The sequence below is a fragment of the Typopeltis vanoorti genome, chromosome 11, assembly GCF_054136105.1.
Source record: "Typopeltis vanoorti isolate ZY-2024b chromosome 11, IOZ_Tvanoo_1.0, whole genome shotgun sequence".
NCBI classification, from domain to species: domain Eukaryota; kingdom Metazoa; phylum Arthropoda; class Arachnida; order Uropygi; family Thelyphonidae; genus Typopeltis; species Typopeltis vanoorti.
The window spans coordinates 87333125-87351317 of NC_143559.1; the positions used below are offsets into that span (position 1 = coordinate 87333125).

The window sequence follows — 18193 nt, forward strand, 5'->3', positions numbered from 1 at the left end:
TTGATGGATAATTGGAAGAGAGTTGTATTATGCAAGGCTTTAATCTGCATAATACAGATTAAAGATCTGTAATATGTAGATTAAAGTTGGTGAGTAAGTTCTACTTAATATGGTGGAGGTTATTATAGAGCAGAGGGAGGTGAACCTTGAATCTGTCCCTGGTTTACATATTTTATGCAGATGATGAGGAAATGTGTTATGAATGTGATGAGCATCCCAGAATTTAAGGTGCAGTATAACAGACATGTTGCTGGTTGAGTGAACTTCTCCCACAATTTCTACTAACTATACATAGATTACTGTATTATTACCATTAATAGATCTATTAATGATAATAATACAGTAAACAAATTTATAAATAGTGCTTGGTCTCAAACCTGGAAGAAATGGACTGATAAGACTGATTGATTGAAATGAAAAAAAAAAATAATAATAAATAAACAATTATTAACACGGTCATTGGGATGCTTGACCAATAACTTTCTTGATCAAGCTATTACCAGGCATCTCCTTTTATTTATTTTTAAAAAAGGACAATATAAGAACCATTGAATGGTATTTATGATGTTTCTCCAATTTTAGGAACTAGTTATGCAGATTTTCAAAATATGTGAATATTTTATGTTATATGATAAAGTTGATATTTTTAAAGTTGAGAATTATATAAATTATAATTTCAGGGTGGACTAGAGACAAAAGAATACATTTTAAACGAAGTGACCAGATGTCTCAATCTTCACCCTAGTCGCATATGTATTGTTGCAGCTCTTTTGGGAAATCACATCCTTACAGACCTTGACCTAACTCTCTTCCATAAGAAGTTATGTTCTAACGTTAAGGGAAAAGTAAGTTCTTTATAGTTTCATGATTATGTCATGCATAATTCTGTTTACTTCTTAGTTTGGGCATGTTTGGATTTTTGTTTTATTCTTCTTGAGCAAAAACAAATTTTGCAGGTACTATTTACAAACTTTAGTGTATTATACAAAACACTAAAGCATTTATAAAATTTTAATTTTTTTAAAAAAAATTAAAATTTTATTTTAATTTTTTTTTTTAAAAAATGGAAAAAAACTTTGAAAGAATGAAAAATAAATTCACTTAAGGGAGAATGTAAATGGCTCTTTACCATTAGTTTAAATGGAGGGCTGATATTTCTTTGCTATATAAAGGAGTTATTTGTTAATGAAATAACATTAAAAGTTGAACATTTATTTCTATTATTGATTTATACACTATGTAGATTTTTGCAAACTTAATACATTTCAAATTGATAATAATAAATAACTATTATATTGAATTCCTATTCTTATGTGTAATGATTCTCTTTTATAAAAATTGTCTTGTGAATAAGCTGCATGTTTCTTTTCATCGGCATATAATTTGGACTACTTCTGTAATATATCTCTATGTTGTATTAATAAAAGTTAGTTAGGATGTTTCCAGATTTTTCTTTACTTTCTTACAGCTGTAGTATTACAGCAACTTATCTGTTGCTGTGTGACTAAATATATTATCTGACTGTGCACCTACATGGGCACATTCTCACTGTTATTACAAGATCAGTTCATGCCAAGCCAGCTTGGTTGGCTGAGTGGATGGTATCTGTGCTTTCCAACTCATATGCTGTGGTTTCAAATACATTATGGCATTAGTATTTGTCAATATTTTTAGATGGTACATAATTTTTGTCTCTCAAGTGAGACATTTCCTGCTGTTCGAGAAATGAAGTAGCATGAAAACATTTACTCTAAAAGTACCGTATTTTCCGGTGTATAAGACTCACTTTTTTACCTTAAAATTTCATCTTAAAAATGGAGCGTGTCTTATATAATGAAGGTAAAGATTGAAGTAAAGATCGGGCATGGCAAACCCGAGGTACCTGATGCTGGACCATGCCTTACTTCATGTAATATACATCTGTTATATTATCTGTAGACTGGTCCCTCCCCTTTTTTTCTTTTCTTCTTGCTACCTCCCCCCCCCCCCAATGCTATTAGAGTATTCGAGGGCTAGGGGTGAATCTTTCCTATTTTGCTATTTAATCTTATGTGGAAAGGGCCTCTGCAACCCTACCACTTTCTTCTTGCAGTGACTTCACTCCAAAATGCTACTATGATTGTGCCTAATAACGCATCTCGTGCTGCATCGGCTGTCACGCAGAATAATCCGAGCCACGTTCAGGGCTTAGGCAGAGGGTCCTGTTCGAGAAGTATATTACAGTCTCCATCGAAAATCATTGATACTGTGAATGAGCAACACAGAATGTATAAGATTAATCTTAGACAGGAATTTTACATAGGCACATGGAATGTCCAGGGTTTACAAATGGGCACTCTTGAGATTGTCTGTAAAGAGATGGATAGGTATAAAATTTATCTTGGGAATTACAGAGACCAGATGGAATGGAAAAGGTCACTTCAAAAGACAGGATGGTAAGCTAGTTATTTACTCAAGTGGTGACTCAAAACATCACAGGGTAGCTGTGATACTGAAGACAGCTCAGGCAAGAAGCCTTCTTGGTTATAACCCCCATTAATGATAGGATACTCTCCATTAGACTTAAGGCTCAGCCTACCAATGTATCAGTTGTGGTAGTTTATGCACCCCATGCGGATAGGCCTGAAGAAGAGAGTGAAGAATTCTATGAAAACTTACAAACTGTTTTGGACTGCCTACCAAGGAGAGACATACTATACATCTTAGGAGACTTAAATGCAAAAGTGGGAAAGAATATGAGAGTCAGGCCGGAGTGTGGCATGTTTGGTCTGGGTGAATGTAACACCCATGGTGAAAGACTGTTGGAATTTGCCCGTGCTAACAGATTAGTTGTTACCAATACCTGCTTCCAGAAACATCCACGACGGACCTATACTTGGACATCTAACATTGATAGGTCAAGGCACCAGATTGATTAAATCCTGGCTCTCCAGCAGTGGAAGACAAGCATCTCTGATGTGCATACTTGTCCTGGAGCCAAAAACTTCCAGGTCAGGCACATTCCACTAGATTGGATGTTAGAGTAATTCCTAGTGAATTCACAGAAGAAACATCAACTCGACTGGATGATTTTTTGGAGACCAATGAGGAAATCTCACCAGAAATGCTTTGGGAAGGAGTCAAGATGATAATACAGGATACAGCGAAGACGTATCTTGGCCCAATAAGAAAACCAAGAGACCCATGGATATCAGATTCAACATGGGAACTAATCAAAAGAAGGCAGTTGGAAAAACAAAGAGACACAGGGACCAAAGAATACAAGAGATTACATAGAGAAATCAGAAGAGCCATCAAGCAGGACAAGGAAAAGTTCTATACTATGTGAAGAAATAGAGTTCCAGATGAGAAGGCATAATTATAAATGGATGTTTTATTTAGTTCTATTAAATCAAATCAAAACTAATCAAAAGAAGGCAGTTGGAAAAACAAAGAGAACAGAGACCAAAGAATACAGAGATTACATAGAGAAATCAGAGGAGCCATCAAGCAGGACAAGGAAAAGTTCTATACTAATAAATGTGAAGAAATAGAGTTCCAGATGAGAAGGCATAATTATAAATGGATGTTTTATTTAGTTCGTGACTTAAAGCGCAAGTTTAAGCCTAAATTGAATGTCATCAAAGACAGGAATGGATCATTACTAACAGAAGAGTTAGAAATAAAAAACAGATGGAAAGAATACTGTGAAGAACTGTACAGCAGAGTGGATAAAGAAAATGTGGAGTCCTCCCACCAAGAAAATTTTGATTTGGAACCTCCTTCACTTAGGCATTAAGTTTAAAGAGCAGTTAAGCAGCTCAACAGCAATAAGGCCCCAGGTGCAGATGAAATCCCAGCAGAGTTAATTAAGGCCACAGGGGATGGAGGGATAAGAGTGTTTCGTAGATTGATTACAAGGAGACAGGATCATGGCCTAGAGACTGGAAGAAGTCAGTTTTCATACCACTACACAAGAAAGGTCATATGAAGGCATGCAAGAATTATAGAACTATTAGTTTGATATCTCATGCAAGCAAAATTTTATTAAAGATCATGCTAAATAGGATTGAGGCCAAAGTTGAGGGAGAGATGCCCGAGGAACAAGCAGGTTTTAGGAAAGGTAGGGGCACCAGAGATCAGATCCTTTGCCTTAGACAGAGCATAGAAAAATATAAAAAATTCAGACCCCCTCTGGTAATGTGTTTCTTAGACTACTCTAAAGCTTTTGACTGTGTTGAGCATGTGAAACTGTGGGAAGTATTGAAAAGAATGGGTTTTCCTCAACACGCTATCAGGTTGATTGCCAACTTGTATAAGGAGCAAGAAGCCACAGTAAGAACAGGTGTTGGATTGACTGACTGGCTTCAAGTTGGAAAAGGAGTTAGACAAGGATGTTTTACTTTCTCCTCACTTGTTTAGTATATATGCAGAGGACATCATGTGTGAAGCATTGGATGAGCTCAGGACAGGAATTAGGATAGGAGGTAGATTGATCAGTAATCTGAGGTATGCTGATGATACAGTACGCCTTTGTAATGACATGGCAGAACTAAGACTAATTCTTGACAAAGTTAACAAGGTCAGTAATAACAGAGGACTTCAACTCAATTCTAGCAAGACAAAGATCATGGTTCTCAAAGGAAAAACAAACAGAGAAGCTCTTGAGAAACAAGTGTATCTTAATGGAGAAAGAATTGAGGAAGTCAGCAAGTTTGAATACCTGGGATCCATTATTAATGTGAAGAATTGCTGTTCAGAAGATGTCAGAAAAAGGTTAGGAATGGTTAAAACAACAGTCAGAGACCTGTCTAAAATCTGGAAGGATGGATCTATCTCCATGGGAACAAAGTTGAGGATTTTTAGATGCAGTTGTTTTTCCAACAGCGACTCATGGATGCGAGACTTGGAACCTAAAGAAGTTAGATAAGAAACGGATATCTGCTTTTGAGATGTGGTGTTACAGAAGGCTGTTGAGAATATCATATACTGAAAGGCGTAAAATGAATGGGTGTTAGAAAAGATTAGCAGAACTTTAAGGCTCCTTAAGGATATTGACAGAAGAAAGTTAAAATATTTTGGACACACAGAAAGGATGGAAGGAGGACTTCTCAGAACAGTAATTAGAAGGTAAAGTTCCTGGAAAAAGAGGCAGGGGTAGACCATCAATGAGATGGATGGATGGTGTGTGTGGAGTGACTGATCGTCAGAGAGTTGAGGTTGCCAGAAAAGCAAACAACAGGACTACATGGCGAGGCCTGGTATGTAACATCACCAAGCATCGGAGTGACCATACGGCATCTGTAGATGCCCAGTGAACATAGAAAGAAAAGATTGTTTCCTCTTTTCAAAGTCATAGGCACTCCCTTTTATGTTCCAAGATCTTTGTAGGCGGTTAATGGTGCAATCAAATTGATGCGTGACCTTCACGTGACTTCTAGCGCGTCATTGGCTAAGAACGGGGAGCCCCTATTCAAGTTTCATAATATCTTATCCGAGTAATCAGTTACCGATGTTTATCAGTATTGAGTTGATGTGTTGAGATATTTTGTGTTCAGTTTGATATTTCCCCTTGGATTTTAGTGATGGAAAAAAACAGGCAACATTCATATACTTCAAGTTACAAATTGCAGGTTGTAAAATATGCAGAGGAACACGGGAATAGGGAAGCTGAAAGACATTTTGGACCTCCGCCTACAGAAAAAATTATTAGAACTTGGCATGGTCAGAAGGAGATTTTGTACAATTTGCATAAAAAAAAAGTGCGCGGAACGTGGAAAAATTGTGAAGTGGCCAGAACTAGAGACTGAAGTTTTGAAATGAGTGCAAGAAAATTAGCAAAATGGCATTGCCATTTCAACAAAAATGATTTGTACACATGCACTCAAAGTAGCCTGTGAGCGTAACATTGAAGATTTTAAAGATGGTGCATCATGGTGTTACCATTTCATGAAACGCAGTGGACTTCGTATGTGTACAAAAACAAAAATCAGTCAAAAAATGCCAAAAGAATATGAAGACAAAATTATTTCTATATTATAAGAAATTAATGATGATAGAGAAGAATCAGATGACAGTGACATGGGTTTTGTAGGTTTCTGAAAGGTCAGGTTACTATTAAAAATTACCTATTATTTTATCCATTTTTTTTTTTTTTTTAATCATACTTTAAAGTTTAGGTTTTTTCCAGAAAATTGTATTAAATTTCTTGGGTGCATCTTATGCATAGGAGCGTCTTATACACTGGAAAATATGGTAGGTTCCCAGATTATAAAGTGTCTTAGCTGACCTGCAACGTTAGCCCTGCTACTTTAGTAGCAGGGCTAACGTTTCATGGATAATGTTGCCATAAACTGACTTAGTAAAGCTGATAACAGGTTAAAAAATTAGCTAAAAAATTAATAGTTTTATGATATAAAAATATCAAATTTACAAAAGTAATTATCTTTTGAAAGATAATTGCCAGCATCCTCCATTGCTAATCATATTATGTGTGACCATGCGTTAACCTATTACTTTCTCTCTTTATACTGTAATATCATAAATTTCTTGATATGTACCATCGTTGGGTATCCAGGATATCATGACAGCAATAGATGATTAAATTTAGATTATTACTAATCTGCTGTCAACAGTTTTCCTGCAAATTAATCTATTGCTTGTGACTACTCCAATATTGGCATATCTAATATTTTGGTCCTCTGGATCTTTTTCTTGCCATCTTAGCATCAGACACCTGTTTTGCTAACCTCTCCTCTCCCATTATAATTGACTATACCACCTTAGATTAACTTTGCTTATGCTTCAATGCCAGCTGTCAAGTTCCTTCCTAATATATTCATTTTTAACAATTCCGCCTTTGATGCCAACTGTTTACTTCCCAAATTTTTCTGATACCTCACATATTTGTGGTCTCTAATCTTTGATCAAGTATTTTCTTTCTAACCTGACTCTCAGAACCATAAAACTGATTTGAACACTCTTGTTATATTACTAATTAAGACTTTAGCTCCTTATATTATCCATTACAATTTTTTTGAACAACTAGTCCTACTGTTATACCAAAGTGTTTCTTCACATACCGTAACAAACTGTTTTTGTGCTCGAAGATTCTGGATATAATACGAATGAAATATCAGCAAATAAGTTAATAAATATTATTTTATTATCATTCTGTGTTGTCATCAGTACCATGAAAATAAACATGTACTATGAACATAAGCCTTTCTGCGTGTTCTACTACTAGTTTAGTGTTTTTGGCTAATTTCTCTTATTTCGTATAAATCTATTCACCTATTTATTTACATACCAGTATTTTTATTTTATTTATTTATTTTTTTTTTAAATTTTGTTGTCTCTTTTTGTATTTAATTTGCACTAAAAACCAGCCTAAATAGCTGGAATTTTTTACTTGTTGTATAGCATTCTCCATTGAGAATGCAGTTGAAGTTTTAATGTTCCTGCCTATTTTCAGAGTTTTAATCTTGTTGATTTTTATACCAGATTTGTTACATTAGTTAGAGGATCCAGGAGACTTGCACTGGATGTGTTTGGGAGTACATCATCTTCATAAAGGGCTAAGTTTATTTCCAATTCTAATATCAAGTTTAATGCTACTTTCTTTCATAATGTGATCCTTATGAATGATGAATAAGAGTTGACATAGTGTGTCCCCCTTATTTTACACCTGATTTTATATCAAACCTTGTATTTCCTTTGGTTGGTTCTTTTTGACTTACAACTCAGCAACCTTGTTATGTCTTTTCTACAACTACAAATTTAAGTGCAGATCCTTGTTATATTCCCATGATGATTTCTGAACTGTTTGTTGTAAAGTGAAAAGCTGATCTTGACAACCTCTGTTTAGCATAAACCCAGCTTGTTCAAGTTTCTCTTCTACAGTTTTTCTTAGCCTCCTCTCTTTAGTATGCTTGCATAAATCTTACCTGGAACACTTAGTAGAGAAATTTCTCTTGAATTCTTAAATTCCCTATTTGTCCTGGTTCCATGATGAAAACAGTTGTGGCCTTGTTTAATCAGACAACACTCCAACTGACATGAAATCTCATCATGTTGGATCATGTTTATTTCTGGTTTAACCCAGTACAGAATACAATTTGGTCAGCTAATTCCTAAATTTCATTGAAATTTGGGATATTGAAATTCATTATGTTAAATATTTATAGTGTTTCAAGTAACACTTATTAAAATAAATATGAACTTTTTTTTTTCTTTCCTTGCAAAATACTATTATATGGATCATCATGTTTCAGTTTTAGAAGAAAGTTTTTCTGTTTTATGAACAATAAATGGTATAACATTATTTGCATTACTCACATTCTGATTGTGAGACTTCTTTAATATTAAAAATTGATATCGCATAATATTTGGCAGAATCCTAGTCCTTTCACTTTTAGCTTAAAATTGCAGCAGATGATTTTTGTAGGATGCTCATTTCCATAATATCCGGTACATAACCATGGTAATATGATATATGAAACATACAGCGTTCCTATAAATAAAAATTTATGCTCATTTTGCAGATTTTCAATAGCATCCCTCAACCCCTTGCCACTCCCGGAACTGAATTATAAATAACTACTAATTTTCTGCTAGTTTGAAAGATTTCACAAAGTATTTGAAATCTATTACATCATTTTATCACCATAACAAAAAGAAATAAAGCAATAATACTATTTGTTGAAGCAGTCACTCTGATATCAGATTATTTTTTTCCAATCTGTTACAGCACTACCTTATTTTCTGATTTGTAAAACGGCAAACAGCTGTTTGCCGTTTTACAAATACATTTCATGTTATATTTTCACCATATAAAAATTATTTCTGCCACAAAAAAGAAAGTTCAGTAGTGTGCTTTTTTTACATTCCAAATAGTACTACTTAATTCTGTTCTTTTGCTATTTCTGAAATATGTTGTCTTAGACTAGATAATAACTCACTACCCAAGGAAAGGCTGCTTAGATGACTCACTGCTATTGAAGAAAAGAAAGACCACTTCTCCTGAAGTTGCACTAAAGAATCCCAAGCAGTATTGCAGTATACATTAACAATATTTCATCTTGTTTCATTTTCAATTGTTTGAGTAGCAGACATCCTAAACAGAAATTCTAATATTTCTTTTACAGACTGATTTAGTATTTGTCAAAATAATTTCATAATTTATATTAATCACTGCTACAGCTTTATTATGCATGCAGTAGTCCAAGTGCAGACTACTGTGTACAGATCTGGTCATCATAGTTCCACAGAGGATTCAGAGACAAGTGACAGGTCTATGGAGTGAGAATACGAGAATACCTTATGAGAATAGATTGAAAGTCTGTGGGCTTCAAAAACTAGCTGATAGGTGGAAAAGCTGAGACAAGATAGAAGCATATAAGTTATTTAATAAGAGTGCATTTAGTAAGGGTGTTAGGACTAGATTTTTTGCATGGTGAATGGATAGGATGGGTAACCAGAGGTAGTTGTGCTTCATCAATGAATTTTTAGATGAGGTATGATAGTTATTGTGTGAATAATGGATCTCCTGTGAGATACCTGTAGAATATTATTGAAAAATAATAATTATCTGATATAATTATGTTATAAAAAAACGAATGATTAATCAAATTAAAAAAAAATGCAGATAGTTTAATAGACATTCAACTTTTTTTTTTAGGGGGGAGGATTACTCATATTTTTAACCTGCAGATATATTAGATTATAATTTATTTTCAAAACCGTTCACATGACAACTGAAAGTGTAATCACTCAGGGTTCATGTATTTATACGTTTATAGCATGAAATAGCAATAAAAATATATAGCTACTTCAAAAATGCTACATATCAAAAAACTATCAGTAAATGAATTTTCAAATGTACAGTGATTATTTTTTTGTACTGTAAGAAATACTAATAAGAAAAAATGTATCTTTTTTTTTTTCCCCCATTGAGTCATCATTTCAGATGTTATTTGTTTTTTCATTCTTTCAAGAGGATGTATATAAGATTTTCTTGCTATTTTTGCCAACTGAACATTGAAAATAATCACAAGAATGGCATAAGTAATTGATATTGCTTGTTGTGTGTTACACAGAGCTTAGCAGATGCATAATTTGTTTCATAACTATTTGTTTCAATTCATAAAGCATGAATCTTGGAAATGGAGGGGAGTATTGTAGATAACATTATACGTTATTAAGCATTTTGTGAAGTGATTTATAACTAGATTTATAAATAAACAAGATCTTATTTAGAAGAAACAGCAAACTTTTTATTAAATACTTTTGCAATTATTTTATGAAAAAATAGTTTCATGAAAGCTATTGATTATCTTCTCTAAAGATTTTTGAGAATAAAAAAAAAAATGAATGGCCAACTGTAATCATGCAATATTAACAAAAAAGAAAAGATATTCTGACATTTCTTTTACTAATGCTAATATGAGATTTTTGTGCAATAATTGAAGGCTACCATTTTCCATATACATCGATGGCTTTTTTTCCCCCCTCAGATAAACAAAACAAAAAAGAAAGGCATTTTAATGGAAGTTTGTCTTATTTTGTTTTGCCATTAAAAAACAAATTATAATTATATGATATAAGGACTAGAAATATAGACTAAACCTACACAATATATTTTTATATCTCTATTTAAAATTACAGCAACATTACACACACACACACACACACACACACACACACACACACACACACACACACACACACACACACACACACACACACACACGTAACTCGACTTTGATCTGCATTGCCGTCCACTTCTTCAAATAATAGTGTTTTATCACTGCATGAAACTCGTTTTTCTCCATTTTTATGAAAAATGCGAACACGGTCAATTTAAATGTTTGCCAAATGAGAACTACACGTTGCACATGGCTAAAATTTTGCCAGGGGGTCATGAAAAAGATAATACTTGTCAACACTGGTATATGAATGAACGAATTGTGTCGGTGTCTATTAGAAATTTACCAAACAACTTTTCAAACAAAACAACCCTTGTAGTCTGTTGGGTTTGTTTTATTTTAAGTAGTAGAACAAAATCAGTGCAGGTATCTAATGCAGATATAGCACTGCCTTCCTGCATGCAATCGAGTTGTAATGCAACGATAAATTTTCTAGCAAACTATCAAAAGACATTAGAAGAAAGAAAATGATCAGGATGTCATCCTCATCATTTTCTTTCTTCTAATGTCTTTTGATGTTTCGTTGCAATTCCATTATGCTTGAAATCACAGTAAACTAAACAGTTTTGAATGATCTTGTTGTTTATTCCTCACCAACTATGGTCTTAAAGTGTATAATTTGTAAAAGATGATCTGACTTTGGCAGTGTTTAGAACTAGTAAAATTTTTCTTCGTTTCTGTTGTAATTTTATATTCCATCTGAGCCATTTCTTAAATTCACTTTATCTACATATTTTTATTAATATGGTACTGAAATGGTAAACTCTCCATTCTAATCCCTTTAAAGCATTGTGGCCTGACACTATTATCATTCTTAATATTAATCATTATTATTCCCTTGCATCAATACTATAAAATCGTTTAAATAACTTAAATGTTTCTGTTATATCTCTCCTCCTTTTCACCTATCAACCAACTTTTGCAATCTACACACCCTCAGTTTATCCTTATAGGCAACATTCCACACACAATTCATCTATCTCTGAATCCTCTCCACCACTTCCTCATCCCTAAGAAACCCAGGTGACCAGATCTGAGCTTATTAATTCAGATGTGATTGTATCAAGGCTTAATGAAGAGGAATGATAGCTCTTTTATCTCTGCTTGTTAGCATATTCTTCAATAACCAAGTAATCCTACGAGCTACCCTAGCCACATGATCAATATGCCCTCTAAACTTCAACTTTCTATCTAGTACTACCACCACCAAGTTCCTGACTTAATCAGTTTCCTGCAGTATACTTTCCTCAGTGTGGTATACAGCTTGTAATAGATTTATCCCAAGATGTATAGCTTTACACTTTCCACCTTAAATTGGCATCCATTATGTTTTTCCTATATTGTCAGCCTATTTAAATCATTCTGCAATCCCTCATTAACTATTACCTTCTCAGTAAACAACTAAATATCATCCTTCAAATTATTTCCTGTATCATTTATATACAAATTAAACACAGCAGTGTGCAAGCACAGAGCCTTGCTGCACACCATTAGTTACCTGCTCTCCTGGATTCTGCTCCTCTTTATACTACCTTTTGGTATCTGTCCAACAGCTACCCTTTTTATCTATATCACCAGTTTCATATCCATCATCAATTGTTGCATTTTGCATAACGGAGTTATATGTGATATTCTATCGCATGCCTTTTCAAAATCCAGCACTATCATCGTGTAGCCATTCCCTTTATCCAACTCAACTGTCACTCTGTTCGAAAAATTTAGTTGATTACTATGGCATGCCAACCCTTCACAAAGCCATGTTGCTCCTCATTGAGTATCATACTCTGTGCCATGCATCCATTCTGAATTATCTTTTTTGACCAGCATTTTCAATACTTTTACCATCCCCACTTAGATCCTTCTTTATGCAGGATAATTTATTTTGCCCTCCTTTCACTCTCTTGGGACTGTCGAGATGAGCCTTTAAATTGCCTAGGCAAAGGCATCGCCATTTCCCCTGCACATTCTTGTAAAATGCGAATCAATATCCCATCCAATCCCATTGCTGTGTTTGCATTCAGATTCTGCAATATTCTAAGCATCTCCAATTCATCAACTTCTGCTCTCACATCAGTCCCTGTCACCTTTACCATAACAATATCTTCACTCTTGCAAAGTGGTCACTCAGAAGCCCAACAATTTTGTGTCTCTGTCACCTCGCTATCATCAGCACTCATTAAAGTTATCCTTCCATTCTCATTCTTCTTCCTACTTGCCACATAATAAAAAACTCTTTAGGAGGAAATCCTTTGATTTCTTAGCTAATTTTTTGCCATAATCTTCATTACCATGCTAGTCATCTTTCTTGCCTGACCCCCCCTACTGTTCATAAGTAGGCTGGTCACCGTTCTCCTTACATACCCTCCACAATATTTTATTTTATTTTTTTGCTGCTCATGCTGAATGATGTTACTCATCCATCTAACTTCTAGCTGATTTACTTTCCTGACCTTGGGTATATGATGTGATATTACTTTTTCCAGGTATCCTGCATGATTAATAAATTATGCAAACTTAACAGCTAAAATTCGATTTACCATTCTTACCACTGAAGAAAATTTTCCAACACATAAAATTGTAAGATTACCTTATGTATTTTGAATATAAAGTGTTTAAGTATATTTTTAAACATACAAACTAAATGCTTTATATGTATTTTGAATATAAGTAATTACCATAACGTGGTCATTTTCAAACACATAACAAGACTGCGATGTTACTTGTACAGGCTTGACAATCAGATCACTATGGGCATGGCATTAAGAACATTTTCATGACGGTAACATTCCCATTTTCAAATATTTATGCGATAAAAATAAATAAATAAATGAATATCGGTAAAACTGAAATCATTGTCTACTTCTTTGAACAAAACTACTTTCAAATTGAAAAGGTTACTATTCTTTCTTTTAGGGTTACACAGTGATCAGCACTCATATTTGTAGATTTAGGGACTCAAAAACACACGTGTTGAACAGATTATTTTATTAATTACAAATAAAATAAAACTTGACGTTTCGACCTCTATATCGAGGTCATCATCGGAAGAATACAACTGTATACAGAACCAAGCTACATGCTAATGCTTTCTATACCAGTAAACTAAATCTACGTAGTTAATAAATCTTTTTTCTAGCCTGACCTCTAGTGATAGAAAAGAAAAACAAAAATAAATAAAAAAAAAAATATATATATATATATATATATACAAAAAAAAAAATTTATATATATATATATATATATATTTTTTTCTAATGCTAGTTTAGGATGTTATACAGGTTGTAGATGGGTCCTCCACATTCTTGAAATGGTGAAGCCATCATTTTTGTTGAGATTTGGGTTGTGTTTGAGCATTTCACAGGACTCTTTAAATTTTTCTAGAATGTGATGATCACTTAACTGAGGGAACTGTTCTATTAAATTCCACTTAACAGTGGAATTTAATAGAACAGTTCCCTCAGTTAAGTGATCATCACACTTCTGAAGACAACGCTAAAGTTGAAACAGCTCATACACTATAATGTAACATAATTTTTATTTTATTCATTCATTCTTTCTTAGAGGTTTCATTATAATCGCATTTATTCCTTTCTGGTTTTAAAATTTGCTAGGTATTTTTAATCTTTATTTTTTACAGTTTTGTTTTAATTTCCTTGTAATTTAATATTTTCTGAGTGTTCAGATTATGTATCAATTATGTATTATCTCAGATATGTGTCAAGTAAACTTTCAAGTTAGCAAAACAAGAACACACACACAGTATTCCAGGTCTACCACAAGATATGTGTCAAAATATGCATTATGTCATAATTCATTAAAATCACAGGAAAAAAGCTGGTCTCTTCAAAACAGGGATGTTCCTTTAGAGTATTGCTATGTTGTATTGATTCTTTTCTCTTTTAAGGCTTTCAATCTTTGGTGGCTATCATGATTTAAGGATACTTACTTATTCCTCTTCACTCCATTTGGAGCATAGGGCCTTGACCACAAATCTCCATCTGACTGCTTTGTGCTTCTCTTTTTATCTGTGTCCAGATCTTTCCAATCTTTCTGAGGTCTTTTTCTACTCCTCTCCACTAGCTCATCTTTGGTCTACCTCTCTTCCTCTTTCCTTGCTGATTCCACTCTAATGCTTGTTTAACTTTTCTTAAACAAGAAAAGTTTAAGAAAAGTTAAAGTTTTCTTAGTACATGTTTTTGTTTAGTTTTTTTGCCATAACTCTTTATTGGATATTTTTTCTGATCATTTTATTTGTAGAATTCTTCTCAAACATTTATTTACAAAGCCTTGCCATTTTTTCTAATTGCTTTTGTTGTTGTCCATGTTTCTGATGCATAGAGGAGAATTGATTTCATGCTTTTATTAAATAACTTAATTATTTTTTAAGCCTATTTGCTTTTATCTCCATATTTTCTGTAACTTGTTAAAAATCATCTATGCTCACTGTATCTTTGATTTTATATCTTTCTCTGCTTCTCCATGTTTATTTATTATTGATCCTAGGTAATTAAGGTTCTCCACTGTTTCTAAAATTTGACCATCCATTACTATGTTTTCTTTTTGTTTATTATTTATTTTCATTATTTTTGTTTTCATTTATTTATTCTTAATCCAACAGTCAAAGCTTCTTCATTGAGTTTTATTGTTTTTGTCTTCTTATGCCATATGTGCTAGTGAACATATATCATCTGCAAAATTCAGGTTATGGAGCTGTTCTATTAAATTCCACTGTATAAATTGCTTTTGTTTTTTATGGCATTCCCAATCTACAATAAGAAGAAATACTGTTGGGGAAAGAATGCAGCATTGTCTAATTCCTGTTTTAATTTCAAACTTTTTTGAAAGTTCTCCATTATGTGTGATTTGTATTTTATATTTTGCATGATTTTTTTTTACTATGTTGATAATTTTACACGGTATACCATAATATGACATTAATTTCCATATTGCTTCTCTGTCAATGCTGTCAAAAGCTTTTTCAAAATCATATGCTGTGTATGATTATGAAGTTGATATAAAGATTTGATTGCCATTCTGTTGACTATTCTATTTTATTATTATTCTTAGTGTTGCTATTTGATCTCTACATGACCTACTGGCTTTGAATTTTGCTCGTGTTTCTCTTAGCTTTTGGTCTATTTCTTTTTCATTCTTTCTAATATTATTCTTGTTAGTATTTTATTTGTGTTTAATAATGATATTCCTCTCCAATTATTGCAATCAGTTAAATCTCCTTTTTTGATCAGTAGCCCAACATTCCATTCATCTGGCTATTCTTCTTGTATCTATATTTGGTTAAGAAATGGATAAAGTATATTCACTGTTAAATCTATATCTGCTTTTAATAATTCATTTGATATACCATCTACACCAGCTGCTTTTCTATTTTTACATTCTTTTAATGCTTTCTGTATTTAATTTTTAATTTTTATTTCTTTGGTGTCTATTTTTTCTTTTCTTTCTGGTATTTGAATTTTTTTTTTTTTTTTTTTTTTTAGGTTTTTCTCTATTCATTATCTCTTTGAAGTATTCTACTCATCATCTTTCTATTTTCTTATTGTTCGTCTTTAATAATATCTCATTTTTTTCTTGCCTGTCATTGTTCTTGTAACATTATATGATGCTTTAGTACCACCTCTATTAGCTGCAATTTCTGCCTCATTTAGTAGGTTTTCGATAAACTTATCTTTTCTTTCATTTTTCTTAATCTCTTCATATATTTCTCTCATAAGTTTATTCTTATCTTGTATTTTTTTCTTTCTTTCTTCAATTTTGAGTTTTGTGTGTGAAAATATCCATTCTTTATCTTTTCTTCTATGCACTCCTAATTTTTTTTCTGCAGTTCCATGGTATATGTTTTTAATACATGTTCATATTTCCTCTATTCTTCCAAATTCTTCATGTTTTTTCTGTTTGGTCTGAATAAGAACTTCATATCTATTTTTAACCTCTACTGCATATTTTCTTATAGTTCCATATTTTTTAGTTCGTTTATGTTATGCATTCTATTTTTTGCCTATTACTTTCTTTGTGTTCATTAAACTTATTATAATTTCTCCTATTACTAAAAATGGTCTGTCGGAGCATCTACTCCTCATTGATCTCGTATTCAAAAGACTTTGGTTATACATTTTTCCATTTAGTGCTCTCTGTGTTATTTTATGTATATTTTTATGCTTAAAGATGGATCCTCCTAATTACATTATATTAATTTGTTTGCTATGCAGTAATCCAGTAACCTCTCCATTTTCATTTATATTTCCTATACTTTCTTTGCGATTATCATTTCTCTACCTGTGCAATCATTTCCTATTTTAGCATTTAGATCTCCCATTACCTTAATTATATCTCTAGAATTTGTGTCATCTATTGTTTTTTTGTAATATATCATAAATTTCATAATTTTCTTTTTCATCTCATTATTATTTGATACATATACATTTATAATTGTCACTTTATAGAATCTTGAGTTAAATCTGTCTTATGCATCTTTCTGTAATTGGTTCCCATTCTATCATTGCATCTCTTGCTTTACTGGACATCATTGCCACTCCTTTTGCATGGGTACTATCCTCATCTTTGTTTCCAGCATATATTATTGTTTCTCTTGAACTCACCTGGATTAATCCCTGTCCATCTTGTCGCACTTATTCCCAATATTTCAATTTTGTAGTTTTTCATTTCTTTGGCTATATTGATTGCTTTTGATGTTTCATACATAGTCGTCACATTCCAACATCCAATTCATATTATTTTTTTGGCTTCAAATAGATCATATGTCTCTTTTGGTTTTGTGTCTTATCCAAATTTTCTGTTGTATTCCTCAATTTCCTAGTTTCTCCATAAGAGCTTTCACTAAGGGATGTCATCATTCTCAATAGTTTGTCTTCATTTAGTATTACATTTTGGGTCAGATATTTCTATGGTCCTGGTTTCCATAGCAAAGCACTTTTTTATGAGGATGGATTGCTAGCTCTTCATTCAACCCTCACCTATTTACCCTGGCTTGTGACTGGCATCATGTGGCATAGCAACATCATGGCTGGCTTATGATTTAAGGATAGCCATGATGTGGTTTTATAGGATTGATGCAGGGGAAATGTTTCAGCACTTGGCTGGAGGGGCCAGAACCAATGTATCATCCCTGGAAGTTGAATAAAGGTGTAGTTAGCAGAGGTGTGAGGACTAGATTTTTTTATTTTATTTTATTACTTTTTTATTTTTTATGCTTGGGGAGTTGTGAATGAGTGGAATGGGTTGCCAGAGTTAGTTATGAGTGCTTTGTCTGTTAATGGTTCAAGGAGAGGTGTGATAGATTGGGTGTCCCGTGTGAGTCTTCGGACTCCATGGAAGCACCCAATACAGTAATAATAAAATATTTGAGTTGTAAGCATGAACATTTGCTGTGTATAATAATGGTTGAAGTACAGACAGTTTGACATAGTAAGTTTGCTTTGCTTCATGACATCTGAAAGTAAGAGAAATACATTTAAAGTATTCACATTAAG

General features: G+C 33.0%; 1 protein-coding gene across 4 annotated transcripts in view; it reads left to right on the top strand.

Annotated features, from left to right (window-relative positions):
• The window catches only part of LOC150101831 (constitutive coactivator of PPAR-gamma-like protein 1 homolog), a 326792-nt gene that overhangs the window by 27924 nt on the left and 280675 nt on the right, over positions 1–18193 (top strand). For all 4 annotated transcript variants that reach the window (XM_090400106.1, XM_090400107.1, XM_090400108.1 and 1 more), the window contains exon 2: positions 681–845. In XM_090400106.1, coding sequence (XP_090256232.1) covers positions 681–845 — 165 coding nt within the window. The remainder of the gene's footprint in view (positions 1–680; positions 846–18193) is intronic.